This window comes from Armigeres subalbatus, chromosome 1 (assembly GCF_024139115.2).
Source record: "Armigeres subalbatus isolate Guangzhou_Male chromosome 1, GZ_Asu_2, whole genome shotgun sequence".
NCBI lineage: Eukaryota > Metazoa > Arthropoda > Insecta > Diptera > Culicidae > Armigeres > Armigeres subalbatus.
In genome coordinates this window covers 233,054,718-233,069,558 of record NC_085139.1, presented here as the reverse complement: position 1 = coordinate 233,069,558, position 14,841 = coordinate 233,054,718, and the positions used below count along the sequence as shown (strand labels likewise).

Sequence of the window (14,841 nt, the reverse complement as noted above, 5' to 3'; positions counted from 1 at the left end):
CCTATGATGCGTAAACAAATGCCGGAACGAGCATGGCAAGAAATTGCAATTGATTTCTTCTCGGCTAAGGAGTGCGCAACATTTCTTGTTACAGTCGATTACTACAGTCGTTTCCTTAGGGTTACTGAAATGAAAGGAACTAACGCCGCGAAAACAATCGATGCTCTGGAAGCTATTTTCCTGGAACATACATACCCAGAAACGATCCGAAGTGACAACGGTCCACCGTTTTCAAGCGAGGAATTTTCAAAATACTGTACAGATAAGAACATTCGACTTATTCGTACTATTCCATATTGGCCCCAAATGAATGGGTTAGTGGAGAGGCAAAATCAGGGTATATTGCGCACCCTTCGTATCGCAAAGGCAATAAATGCAGATTGGCGTACAGCCGTGCGAGATTATGTTTACGCATATAACACAACGCCTCATTCCGTGACAGGAAAAGCTCCGATGGAATTGTTGACCGGCAGGCCAGTTAAGGATCTGCTGCCATCACTTAGGACAGAATCTCATTGGCAGCGAGACGAGGAAACTCGTGATAAGGATGCGATTAGAAAGATGCAAGGAAAGAGATATGCGGACCAGCGTAGACATGCCAAAGCATCGGATATTGATGTTGGAGATGAAGTCTTACTGCGAAACTACGAAACTGGAAAACTAGAGCCGAAGTTTAAACTGGAAAAGTTTAAAGTGGTCAAGAAGAATGGGAATGATGTTATCGTCACGAACGATGAAGGTGTAATTTACCGTCGACCAGTGTCTCATCTTAAGAAATGGTCACCCGCCGAAGGAACAGAAAGCAACACTTCCGTAATATACCGTAAGTACCTACGATTTTAAATATTATATTTCATTTACATTGTCGTCTAAAGAAATAGTTTACGCTAGGTTGGTAGGTATATCTTTAAAGATCATAATTTGCGATAGCAAGGATGTTCTCGCAAGTGCCTATTAGTAAAATTGCAAAAGGGTTTCTTACCATTGTTGTCCCATCGTATTTATTTTGGCAGGGCAATAGATTTCGCAGTATTCTGAGCCTTCTACTGGTTTTCGATTTCGAGATGCGATGTCTATAGTATAGAAATGTTAATTTGGTGGAGCTGACGACGTCTTTCGGCTTAAAGATGCGACGAGATGCGATGTGCTGTGGCCGTGACGAAATAAGGCAGCACCCTAGTCGCTTTTATGCTGCTTCGCTGTCCTCTCGCCGCGGCATGTTATTTTTCTAGCCAGATGATCGTCTCTGAGCAGATACATCGTTGGGATTCACCCGTGATTCTTCACAACGGCTGTTTCTTATAGTTGTCGGCAAAACATTGGCACTTTAAGACGAGAAATTACTTTTAAAATTGCGAAAAAAAAAAGGAAACACTAAATAATAGCAAAAAAAAACAGTACTTGAGCGAAGTTATCGAAAACTATCGAAAAGCAGGGATGCCAGATACAATTTTTAAATGTCTGTGTTAATCTCAGTAAAATGTCTGTATTTGTCTGTATGGGACTTCAGAGGTATACTGGAAAAAGAAAATGACTCAAAAGCATACGTTGTTGATATAATCTAATATCAAGACTTCAATAATCTGAAATTCGAAATAAGTTTTCGTTCCATGAAATGATTAATAATGTATAATAAAAGGAATTGTAATTAATTTAGTTTCCATTAGCGATTATCCAGCTGAAATTCAGCGGTCACACTCTATCTTTCGAGTCTACCCGGATTCACAAAACGTAAATTTCAATTTTGCGTTTTCCGCCTCAGAACTGCCTTCGCCATCTCAATGAGTAATGGAAAATCATCAGGTTTCGATATGTTTAATTATTTCATCATCAAAACCTTTCCCTACTCCGCCAAAATCTGGTTGCTCAACCAAGCATGGTCTGATCGAATCTTTCCGGATGAATGGCGGAAAAACCTCGTTGTACCCATCCACAAAAACAACATTTCCTCTCGAGATGTCACAATGTACCGGCCTATTTATCTGACAAGAGGTGTCTTCAAAGCCGTGGAAAGGTTTGTAAATCAGTGGCTGTAAATTAGAAGTCGATAATAGGTTCGGCTTTCGCTAACAAGCGTTCTGCCCGGAATACGGCACGGGCACATACTTCGCATATCTGGAAGATGTACTGCACAACGCCTACAACGACGGCAAGCACGCGGATCTAGAACATTACCAAGGCCTTCATCAGGACTTCTAACAGTGGCAAGAATGGGGATTTTCCGGCAACCTCCTTGGTTTTACCGGAAGTTGGTAGACTTTGACAACCAGCAAATGCGTTCGAGGACACGTCCTCATTCCGCTAGTTGGGTGACTAACCCATCTCCAACAAAAAGATTGTAGATGTTCTCGGAGTCTCCATTGATCGGAGACTCTCGTTCCTTTCGCACTTCCGTGAACTCAAAGTAAATTATCGAACCAGAGACAACGTGGTTCGGGCCTTGTCTCATCCTCATCGAACCAACAACAGGAGGTCCTTCAATTCCTACGTTCGAGCCGCCTCAGAATTGTTACTCGTAACACCAGCCGAGGCTGGCATTCTGCCTTTTTGCCACCGTGCGCTGGCGGCTATTTGCCGCTAGCCGGCTCGTTCGCCGCAGCCACTTCTGGAGAATACAAGATCCCTCTCCTAACTGAAGGGGGCCGGAATCGACACACTACGGTCAGCGGTGAATATAAATAGTTTGCAATTTCCGCAGGGGTGACAATTCCGTGGCTCTTAGAAGGTCGGTGGTAGTGCCACAGATATTTCCGAAACTATGAACACAGGTTTAAGGATGGGTGGAGTCGGCATTGGGGTCACTGGGACCGGTTTCACTATATCGGACCGCCTCCCAACACGCTCTCGAACACGACCTTCCTTCCCTTGGATCCTGGGGCACTGCGGAGTGCCAGGCAACAACAAGGCGTGTCTCCTTGCCGAAGTCGTCAAGGATGTCAAGGTGATGTCAAAACCTGGATGAAGAAAATCATTTGAGAAAACTGGGAAAACTGGACAACTACATCCATTTACCTCCGGAAAATTAAAGGGACCACATCAGCGTGGACATAGGTTCCCTATTTTGAAGAACAGCAGATCATCTCCCGGCTCCGAATCGGACACAGACGGCCCTTGCATAATTTCGGCAGGAGACCTTTCTGTACTATCTACAATGTCTGTGACGTTAGCAACACTGTGGAGCATTTTGTCAGTGAATGCTTGTAAAATAAAGTTCTTCCATTCAAGTTCACCTTCGAATTACTTATAAAATCTTTATGAAGTTTGTAGAATTATTCCAAAGAATAAACATTTAAGCTTATTCTAGGCTTACTTCAAGAATTCCGAACGAAAAATTCCGGAGTCCTCTGAAAAATTCGATTTTCTTTGGGGTTGTTCTCTCAGGATTCCCTACGTAATGTTTTCAGAAGCAACATTAGGTTTTAATTTATACTGGAATCATCATCGGAGATTCTCAGGTTGTCATGATTTTTTCTGCTTCGGTTTTCCTCCAAAGATAACAAATGTCTGTAAAAGTCTGTAACATCAATCAAAAGTCTGTATAATGTCTGTAATCTGGATGATGTCTGTATGCAAGACCAAAAGTCTGTATAAATACAGACATGTCTGTATATCTGGCATCCCTGTCGAAAAGAAAAGACAGGGTTGGTTCCATTCGATTAGGACAACAGATCCTACACTGAACACAAACTTCATCCTACTGACGTCTGCTAGCTGATTCGAGTGCGCCCTTTAACGATAATCAGTCGGATTGTGGATGATTCTCATTTGACTGATTCAGACGACAATAACGAATGTTTGGATGATTGTCATTCAAAATCAAGCTGAGATGCATGTGAAAAACGAATTCAAAGAAGATGGTATTCGGAGTGTTATTGTTCGGATTCTGGATGACATTTAGACGATTTCAATGTTAATTTGAGTTGAAAAGGAAAAGAAATGTTAATTAATTATTCTTGAATTTTTTTTGTAGCAAAATAGTTTACACAAAATATTCAAATGTACATGAAAACTTTATTACACAAAATTTATCATTATATAACAGTCACTAACACTTATTTCAGTTTCACCCGACATAGACTTCTTTTTCGAAAGGCTGCGAAGATTATCGTTCCGTTTGTTCCGCCATATGTATGCTCTATCGGAGCCCAAACGTTATTTTGGGATTTACTTGAATCGCCGCCTTACTACCTTTTTCTCCGGAACCGTTTTTGTTGCTGGCGTTTCGGGATCCATTCTGGCGAAAACACAAACTGTTTGAAAACTGGAACGAAAATGGACAAAATTAACGAATTATGATAGATTCTGTTTGTAAAAATATCAAGGAGGAAGATACCTACGTCGTAGAACATTTTTCCAAAGCACATAATCAACGAAAAAAAGACAAATTTAATTAAACAAAATTCTGATCCTAGTTCGTGTTCCGGTGCTGCGATTGAAATGATTGCTCGCATCAGGCGATCGCGTTCTTGCTCCTGCCAGCAATGCAGCAGCGTCTGAGAATCATCTCGCTATTGAATGATTTCTATAAAGGGGCACACCCGAGCAATTTATCATCCGATCGGTGGATGATTTGTCTCATTGGTAGATGTCATCCAGCAATCAGATGATGGTTCATTCGATAGTTGTATGCAAAATATATGCCTGAGGAATGCTTTTCATCCGAAATTTTGATGATGTATCTGTCACGCATGTAAGTCATTCGCTTATTGGAGGAGGCAAATTATTGATAGGTAAAATTACAATTCCTTCGTTATTAGGAGGAGGTTTGGGCTCAGTGTAGGTCAACAGTAAACTCGATCGAAAACACAGGGGTGTAGGTTCATTTGGTCGAAACTGCGTTGAGCACATCATAAAATTTAAAAAAAAAATATTTTTATGTTTTATTCGTGGTTACATAGTTGTGAATTAGATAATGGAATTTCAATATGTTCAAAATGTTTAACATTCAACATTACTTCAAGGTTTAATAGCATTAACTACAAGAATTGATTTATAGAAATTTAATTTTTTGTTTCTTACTATAACATTGAAAATTCCACAGAGCGTACCCGGTACTCGGATGCACCAGAAGCAGTTCAAGATGAAGCGAGTGGAGGACTGTCGGGAACGGATGGAAATGCAGAAGCGATTAAGAGATCACTAGATCAGACCGAGGATCAGATGAAACGGTACAACATGGCAAAACGTCCTAAACGCGAGAAGAAACTACCTGCTAGATATAATTCATAATTGATGGTCAGGTTAGGAAGAAGGCTAGAATTTTTAGGGTGGAAAAGGGATGTAGAGTTGATGAAATATAATGACCAACCCTATTATTAAAATGGCATTGCATAGCCCCTAGATGGGAAGGATTGACAAGAGGGAGATAGAGTGAATGTAGAGAGAATTGAGGGGGTATGAAGAATTCGCTGGCGTGGTTCGAGGATAATCGTTTCAACTGCTGTTGAGGCTAGTCGTGAATAAAATAGCTCCCAGTGAATAAATCGCTTTTTATTACCGCTCCGAAAGTGAACCGAAAGTTTCTGTTGGCGAGACTCTACACTCACCAATCCGGAATCCAAGTTTCAAAGTGCTCGCGTTTTCGGGGCCACACACTCAATACGGAGGCGGCGCACAACTGTCATTTTTGTTGATTTAGCTTTGCTGTATCGCCGCAGCATGCGTGAAATAATAAAAATGACACGAAAAATGTACTTTGTTTCCGTATCGAGTGGTGTGTCCCCAAAAACGCGTGCACTTTGAAACTTGGATTCCGTAAGGGGTGACCTTAAATAATCTTGTTCTCGAAACAAAGGCTCGAGAAATATTTCAGCATTTCAATAAAGTGTTTGCTATGACCCTAAAACCAGTTTTCTGACTGTAATATTTAGAGTAAAATCAGCAGTGATTCTAATCGTTCGGGGCTGTCAGTTTGAATATGAATCTGAATCATGCACTTTCCCAGCAGTGGCTCAAGATTCATTTTTTTATAACAGTCGAGATTCAAAAGCTTAAAACTGTTATACCGGTCAGTTCTATTTTCTGCAGATTTGAACCACGAATGAATCACGAGATTCAAATATTTTTCAATTGTTTTGGTGTATGAATGCGTCATTTTATGAACGGATCAATCCACATTGCATTTACCGCACCTTCCTCAGCAGCAACATAATCATTTCATTTAATGGAAAAGAAATCAAACATGAATAGAACACTGCTGTGGAAGCCTGTGAGTTTGTTCTATTTTGGCTCATATTCAAACTAGAATAGTATTCGAAAATTTGCAACCAAACTGAATCACTACTGATTTCACTCTTACACTTAGGAGTCGGCATGGTCAGAAACTTTTAGAGCTCGTCAAGGCGCATGTTTTGTTATAGAAAATGCCGTCTGTACGTCTTCCGTAATGAAGTTACAGTAATTTGTTTATATATATTTTATATTACTCAAGTTAGTTTGTAATTAGGTACTTGAGATAAAAAAAAATAACATATTTCCAATTTTTATATATAATGAAGGATATGAGCTTTCGAATGCTATATATACAATCGGAGACATCATCTTTTGAAAAAGGCGTATTTTTTTTAAAGAAAAGCGTTTGTAACTCGGCAAAAGATACAAGTCATATTTTTACTTCAAAAGTTGCATTTTTTCATGCTCTAAAGTTGGAAGACGACTTTGCTGCAACAGTATAAAAACAGTAGATCAAAAATACAGTTTTTAGAGGGACACCCTGATCCAAGTAGGGAAAATTGCCCTAAATCAGTCAACTTGAGAGCCACAGATTTTTTTTTTGAAAAAAGTTGATTGGAATAAGCTAGGATTAACTGATTCACCGAAACCGATAACACACTGAAGTCGGTTTTACGCGGAGGATATGTGTAGCGTAAATTAAAACAACGTGAAAACCGCATAAGTCCCAAAATATGTCTGAATAAACCAAGGAAATCCCAAGTGAAACACGTAAAAAACGACTTCAGTGTACATCGGGTATGAAGCGTTGACTCTTCCTTGATCGAATGTTTCGAGAAAATTGAAAATCCGTCGAAAAACGACTATTAACGATCAAAGTCTATCACATTTACGTTTTTTTGCAAGCGTTAAGTGTACCCCAATATAGAAAAGACAGACGTTCTTTTGAGAAGAAATGAAGTAGTCGTTTTTTATTCAGATATTTCTCAAATTTAATGTGAGGTCTCTTTAGATTGAGGCACCGCTTTGAGCAATGGCTTATACCAACTCTCAAAGGCGCGCCCCCCATACTCTTCCGACCATCACACATAAGTATTAACAAGAATAGTAAGAACAGTGTGGTAGATCCTACTCCGTAATTCACCACGAAAAGATGTCTACGCAGCATAACTAGCTCCGTTAACTGCCTGGCTAATTGTTTCACCTCCAAGCCATTCATCCCCTCGGCACGGGTCGCCTGACACATTGAGATTCGGGGTTAGGAACGTCATATTGTAAGCTTCAGTGTTGTACCGAGCCTGGCGATATGACCAGATTTACACCGTTACGCACTACTTCGGAGTATCTATATCCCAGCGTAACGGGATTACACATTCCTTGATGTCAACCATCCATTTTGCAGCCCACAACGTGCTCACATATCATCAATTCATTGACCTCAAAGCCGCATATGATGCAATCGATCGAGACCAGCTATGGCAGCTAATGCACGAGTACGGATTTCCGGATTAACTGACATTGATTGGTTGGTGAAGGGGGTTATGAAATGGGGGTATGTGGGTAGCTCGAGCACTCCGGTCTTATTTTGAGTAGACAATAATAACCATATTCTTGCCCTGCAAAAAAGAGGATGATATCAACAAAACTTATTCAGCTTTGCATATACAGAAGTTATGTTATTTCGCTTCCATAATTAATTGACCCTCGTTCAAAGTTTATGTACAATTCCAATGAGCATACCACATAAAGAGTGCGAGATTTCTCTTGTTTCGGACTGCAGAACGATGACGCGATCGGCCGAAATATTTGTCCTGCATTGCGCGGCCGGTAATGAAAATCAGTTCAGTGCGTGATTTCTCTTGTTTCGGACTGCAGAATGATCGCGCGATCGGCTGAAATATTTGTTCTGCATTGCGCTTCCGGTAATAAGAGTAGCTATCGAACAAGTAAGTGCAGTGCGTGTTTTAGTCGTCGGGAAAGGAATAAAGTATCTATCTTGTGTTCGGTGGCTCATGCGCATGTTGCGCGCGGTCGAAAAAAGCGAGTTCTTCAATAGTTTGCTGTAGCCATCGAACAAGTGAGTACAGAGTGCTGCGATTCCGTGCGGTCGTCCAAAACGCGAATCTCCTTAGCTTTCATATGCCACCGGGCGTGCATGTTTTTTAACTTTTAACTCGTATTAGTGTCATTTCCCATCCCATAGATCGCATCGCTTACCAAAGTGAATCCAGATAAATTATCCTTTGTAACTAAGACGATATCCTATCCCAAGACAATCGTGGAGATGCAGAGGTATACTCGGTCTCTAGTAGCAACGAGAGTCGGACTAACAATCCTTCCATTCCTATATGACCGTAAGGACGTGGCCAGCGCCGTTATTGACTTTAAATATTTGAGCTCCCGAAACGTGTACATTGAGAATGGGTAGCTAATCCCAAGCCCCATTCATTGTGTTCTCTGTACAATTTCGCAAGTTCAGTCAATCACGGAGTAGCAACTACGAATTGTGCGGTCATAATGCTCATGCTCTCATGCTCATGCTCAATTCCAATGAGCATACCACATAAAATAATAAAATGATTTCAAGTAAGAGGCCACCACTGAATCATTTTAGATCTCAGTTTCACGCTTTACAATCTGATAGTAAGTGGTCAACAAAGAAAATCTTAGGTTGTGATTGATATGTACACATAATCTACCCCAACACTGTACCCGAGGGGATTCCTCGTCACGCGGAAACAGGGTTTGAAACGTTCGAATTCAAACGGCGTTGGTGGGTAGGAGTTAGTCACACCTTATGTAATTTTGAGGCGTTATCATTTGCAGAGATAAAATTACTACGAGCGATAAGTTCATTCAGGAATCGTTCGCCACCTAATCATCGATGCTGGCTAATTCTGGGTAACGGTTCAATTTTGTTGGTGGCTTCATATTGCCTAGGGAGGTTTCTTCATCAGTGGCATCGCATTCCATAACTGAGACATTGCATTTACATTACAGCATAGTGTTCATTGAGCACATCCAAGTCGTGGTTCAGGGCTGCAGGGAATATGTCCAAGGGCTTAACGACCCCTCCCCACGGCCTCTGCGACTTAGGGGACTTGCCTAGGTTGTGGTGGGGCAGCGAGCTCTGTTAAACCTCTACAGAAAGCTACATACATTTGAATCATTTGTTTGAACAACTGCATAAGTCCATTTTACACAATCTTGAGAAAATAACAAAACACTGTTTTTGTACAAATTGGCACCAATTCTTTCGATTTCTTCGATACAGATCAATAGTTTTTGGCAAAACTCAACACTGTGGGACACTTCCAGTGCAAAAACTGTAAGCAGTACTCCACAATTACTCTTCAAAGTGCGTGCACATATGTAGTTTCTCAAACAAACGAAAAAAAATTCATACATTCCTGAACAAAAATTATTTTTCGTATTTTTTGCTAGGATACGTATTTTTGGACGAGGATTCAGAATATATAAAAATCTCATTTTGGCCAAAAATGTTACATATGCAGTTTCTCAAACAAACGGTCCATTTGTAAGCCCTATCGTAGCGACCGTGTGCCGCTCAAAGCGCACATGGGGCTGTGCCAATTGGCATGGGGAGTGTCCCTACTTCGGAAGGGCAGTGCGTGTGCTGCTTCAGCAAAGAGCGAGTGATCTGCTTGAGTTGAGGCAGGAGTGTCATAGTGCGTCACCACACACCAATTTCCTAAAAAGCTTTTCAGCAAAATACTTTGCTGAAAAGCAACCAGCAACTTTGAAGTTTACTGAATGTCAGTAATTTAATTTGTATTTACTAAAAATCAGCAAACTTTTCCAATTTACTGATTGCTCAGCATATCCCATCAACTGTCATTCTTGGAAAAGCACCCATTTTGAGTTTGGCTTTCAAAGATTTAATAATTGTTATTTCACCTCCCATTCCGTATTTTCCAACATTATTTCTGTAAGTATTGCATATTTCTAAATTAGTTTAGGCACATTGCATATATTTTAATTAGTGAAGCATATTATCATCAATCAAATAAAAAATCAATTTTAAATATTTTCCAGGAAATTCAAATAAATTGAAGAGGACGTCGCGTCATGCAACTTATTGGGCCATGCCAGAAAAAAAGTCATTCAGGGTCAGAAAATGTGTATTTATAATTGTAAGATTATTAATTCAATTCAATTAGTTCCAACAAATAAATATTCATGAGAGAGGAAAAAACAAATTCTATTTTATAAACAATTCATGCGTGGTTAAAATACTGATGATATCAGCAATTTGATGCATTTTGCTGAATATTATCAGCAAGATGCTGTATAATTTTTGCATTGGTCAAACCTACTGAATATTCAGTAAACTTTTCGAATTTGCTGAATATTCAGTAAAAAGTTGTCAAAAGTAATGACAGATCAACTTGCTGAAATTTTCAGTAATTTGATTTTGCTGAAACGTTTGCTGATCATTCAGCTCGGCAAAATTCAGCAAAATTATGCTGATTTTCGGCGAAAAAAATAGTGCACTATTGTCACCTCGAAGCACGGCAGAAGTTTGAGTGTGGACTGCGCATGCTGGGTCAGGGGTGTCGTAGCGTAGTATCGTTGATTGGTCTCTACATACCGCTATTGACACCTCGAGGCATGCCAGTGGCGTGTTAGGGTGACAGCTGCTTCGATGGCAGGGTGGTAGTAGGTTGAATCCACACACCCACAGTGAGACACAAGTGGTGCACGGGAGTGCCCCTACTTCGGTAGGGTAGCGCGTGGTCAGCTTCGGCAGAAGAGTGAGTGATCGGCATGTGCTGAGGAGGGAGTGTCGTAGTGGGTAACCGCTATGGTCACCACGAGGCATGGCGGAAGTTTGTCTATAGACTACACATACTGTGGTAGGAGTGTCTTAGCGTAGTATCTGTAGGCGCAGGCAATTACCGGTAGACGCCTCGAGGCATGGAAGTGGAGTATTAGATTGAGCATCCAAGTAAGTCTCAAATGGTGTGAGTGCCTATGTGAATGTGTACATTAAGTACAGCCTATCCTCCAGAAGTAATGCTGGAAAGCTGTCCCGGGGGGAAATTACACAATTAATTTTTTTTACCGGGATCTCAGCAAAATGGTCAATTTTTACCGAGATTCCACAGCCGAGCCTCGCTCATGTTTTTCGCCGAGATTTCTGTCAAAGTTGCTGAAAATCAGCAAATAATTTTCCGAAAATCAGCTAACAAACATCATTTTTACTGGAATATCAGTTTTTTATTTTGCAGGCGCGGATTTTTGCCGAGCTGCAGAAATAAAAAAAATAGTGTGTAGGGTTTTAGCCCAAGGAGGGTTGAGCGGGTGAGAGTCCCACACTCCGGTACACTGCCATGTGGTAGCTTGGCAGTGACCCACGCGTGTGCTGGGTCAGTGTATAATGCATTACACCTTGAAAAAAAAAGTCATGGTGTCCAAGTCATTCATTCGTATGTAATGTGGATGAAGGTCATGTGCCAGGAAAATCAAAACTGTGCTAGAAATTTCGGGATTCGAACCCGGCACCCTTTAGAATGATCTGGTTTGTAGCCGCGCCTTATTGCAGAGCAATGAATGGCTTTCAGTTGCATAGTAATGAAGTTAAGATTCAGACGAGAAGCTCACCAGACCATGTGTAGCTTAACAGCTACAATTTGTGGAAAAGTGTTGTAAAATATGTTTCAGACATACATATAAATTGAAACATTATGAGATGCTTTTCATAATTTAAAAGACACGGGAGTTTTTGATAATTAGATTAGATTAACTTTAATGTAGAAATAACTATCCCAAGCGGGGAAGGTAGATTCAATTTTGTGACTAATCTTCAACGATTAGCCGTCAAAGCATGCTGATGCCAAATTACAGTTTTATGGTTCCTGATAAGCATGATTGGGTGCCTCTCTTAGTTCCATTGGTAAAAATGTAACATCACATGTAACAGCATTTAGAAAGTGCCCGGGTTCAATAACCCATTAGGTTCGCATGTAATGCCACGAAGCAGCATACTTTACATACTTTGTACTTCTCAGGAAGCAGCAGGGGACTCGCAGACAGGTGTGCGAGGGCATCATATCTTATCAGTCAGTGTCCACCTGGCTAAACGGGGGTTGATCGATTTCCTTAAATCCACACAACAATGGTTCGTGAAGCATTAGTGTTTTTATTACCTTACCGCCGTGCAGAGGCTCGTGAGTAAACACAGTTCCCACAAAATGTGGTCAACTTGGCTGCTTCCATTGACCCTGCTCAGCAGTGGTAGCATACCGGAGGAGAAGATCAAGCATCAGCCGAAGAGTGGAAATGTCAGCAGAGAGCTGCATCGCAACGTGGAATTCACTATCGAGGAAGTCCTGCTCTTGAACCGTAATTTCGTGGACTATCTGGCGGCGATTGATGGCCAGGCTATTCAGGATGTACTGGATCGACAATGTGCAAACAAAATGCGACAACTTGCTGTAGCGTATTTGGAGAGACAATGGATTGGATTGGAGTGTTAGTATCCGTGAAGTGAATTTTGTATAGTGCCAAAACTAATCGTTATTTATTCGACAGGGTTCGACTCTTGGGGAAAGTTGCCGTCAGGAATGTATCATGAAAATGGCTTCGCACTGGGAAACGTTGATCAGTGCCGGGCTATCGAGCACACTCGGATGCAGCATTGCACATTTATTGGAGCGTTTCCTAGCAATCTGGCACCAATGCTTTCCGGGTTGTGTATTCCCCACTCTTGTAATCCAGATTTTGCGCAACAGCTGTGCAGGGAGATTATTTGAGTACCCAAGGTGTCTTTTTGGTTCAGATGTTCCAACAAGATTTACTCTGCATTAGAGATGAAGTGGTCTATTTCGATGGGGCGATGATTACAGCAACGTGAGTATACTCTTTGTTATACACAACCACAATTTAGTGATAATAAACGATCTTTTGTTCCAGTGTGGTAAGTGCCACGATTGCGCTTTTCGTTCTGTGTAGTACCGTCTATGAACTGAGCATACTAGCGCTGAAACGTAAAATCGACCCTTTGTTCAGCTCATTTTCTTTGCTAGCAAATGTGAGAAGTATTCTGCATTTGGTACCGCGAGTCAAAAACGCCCAGTCGAGTATGATCGATTGCGCTCACGGCATACGATCTTTGTCCATGATCTGGATCATTGTACTTCACGTACATGATATGTCAAACACCGTTCCCTGGGAGAACAATCCGGCACGCGAAGAGTATCTTCGGAGTTTCGTAGCGTCTGTATTGCACTATAGCGGAATGCTGGCGGTTGATACCTTCTTCGTTCTCAGTGGAATGCTAGTGGCTATGAGCATGCTACGAGAACTGGACAAAAAGGGTAAAATCAACCCTCTGATGCTGTACTTGCACAGATACATCCGAATTACGGCTCCGCTGGCTGCTCTGATACTATTCGTAGTCTCCTTTGCGGCCTACATGGGAGAAGGCGTTTTCTGGAAAGCCAATATTGAGTTTCTAAAACAAGGATGTGTAGCCAACTGGTGGTCTGCCCTTCTACACATCCAGAACTACGTTGATCCACAGAACATGGTAAGTGAAGACAAAATACCTTTCACCTTCGCTTCAATCTCTCACACTGTTCCAATTTATAGTGTCTCCCATGGACTTGGTACCTCTCCGTTGACATGCAGCTGTACATCATCTCTCCAGCCTTAATCTACCCATTGTGGCGATACGGAAAGCGGGTTCTCTTCGTCATCGGAGGCCTTGCCGTTCTGTCGATGGCATGCGTACTAACCACCTTTCTGATCAACGAGTTTCGGTTGAGTTTCTTCGCTCCGGTCATCGACATCCGGAGGTACACGCTGACATACTACGCCACGCATGCCAGAATGGCCGTTTGGTTGTGGGGACTAGCCTTTGGCTATCTTTTGCACAAAACCAAGGAAACTGGAGTTAATCTTCCGAAGCGGTACTGGATCGCTGGATGGGTAGCATGCTTTGTACTGCTCGGGTTGATCATCTTCTCCAACTACCAGTTTCACTCGACCGATGTCGACGATTTCTCTTTCGTGATTGATGCCTTCTACGAACCACTGTCCCGATCTGTGTTTGGCTTGTGCGTCATGTGGATAATATTGGCTTGTGTGAATGGGAAAGGCGGTCTGTTGGATGAGTTTTTGGGAGCTTCCATATGGCAACCACTGTCGCGGTTATCGTTCACCATGTATTTGCTGCATATTTTGCTACTGGTAATGGCATCGGTGGCACCATCCAAAACAAGCAGCTATTTCAGCGTGATCGATACGTTTTATCGGATCTGGGGTGCTATCGGTTTGACAACTAGCGTAACACTGCTATGGAGTGCTGTTTTCGAAGTGCCATTCGGAACACTTGATAAATTGCTTCTGAGGAGCTGAGTAGTGAGCTTTGCAATACCAAATTGATATTAAATACCTATGATGTTCTTACAATGCATATATCGAATACATTGTTTTACAAGTTACAAGACGAGCCAGCCTAGGGCTGCAAGTCTCTCTAATAAAGACAAAAAAGTTAGAATATTGAATGTCAGTCACATTATAAACATAAATTAAAATTAACTTTCGAATAAATTGAAATTGCTTGAAAATACTTTTGTAAGTTAGCTGCAGAGAATGTTTTATTCAACCATATTTGGGGTTTTGCCATCGTGAATATCAGGTACC

The 14,841-nt window shown here is 41.4% G+C and overlaps 1 protein-coding gene across 1 annotated transcript; it reads left to right on the top strand.

Moving 5' to 3' along the window:
* The first annotated feature begins 12,229 nt into the window (after window positions 1-12,229).
* LOC134211759 (nose resistant to fluoxetine protein 6-like) lies at window positions 12,230-14,553 on the top strand. Its single transcript, XM_062688972.1, is given in 5 exon segments — window positions 12,230-12,666; window positions 12,727-12,929; window positions 12,932-13,044; window positions 13,108-13,723; window positions 13,786-14,553. Coding segments are annotated over 5 exon segments (1,980 nt in total). The 5' UTR covers window positions 12,230-12,386.
* Window positions 14,554-14,841: the final 288 nt, after the last annotated feature.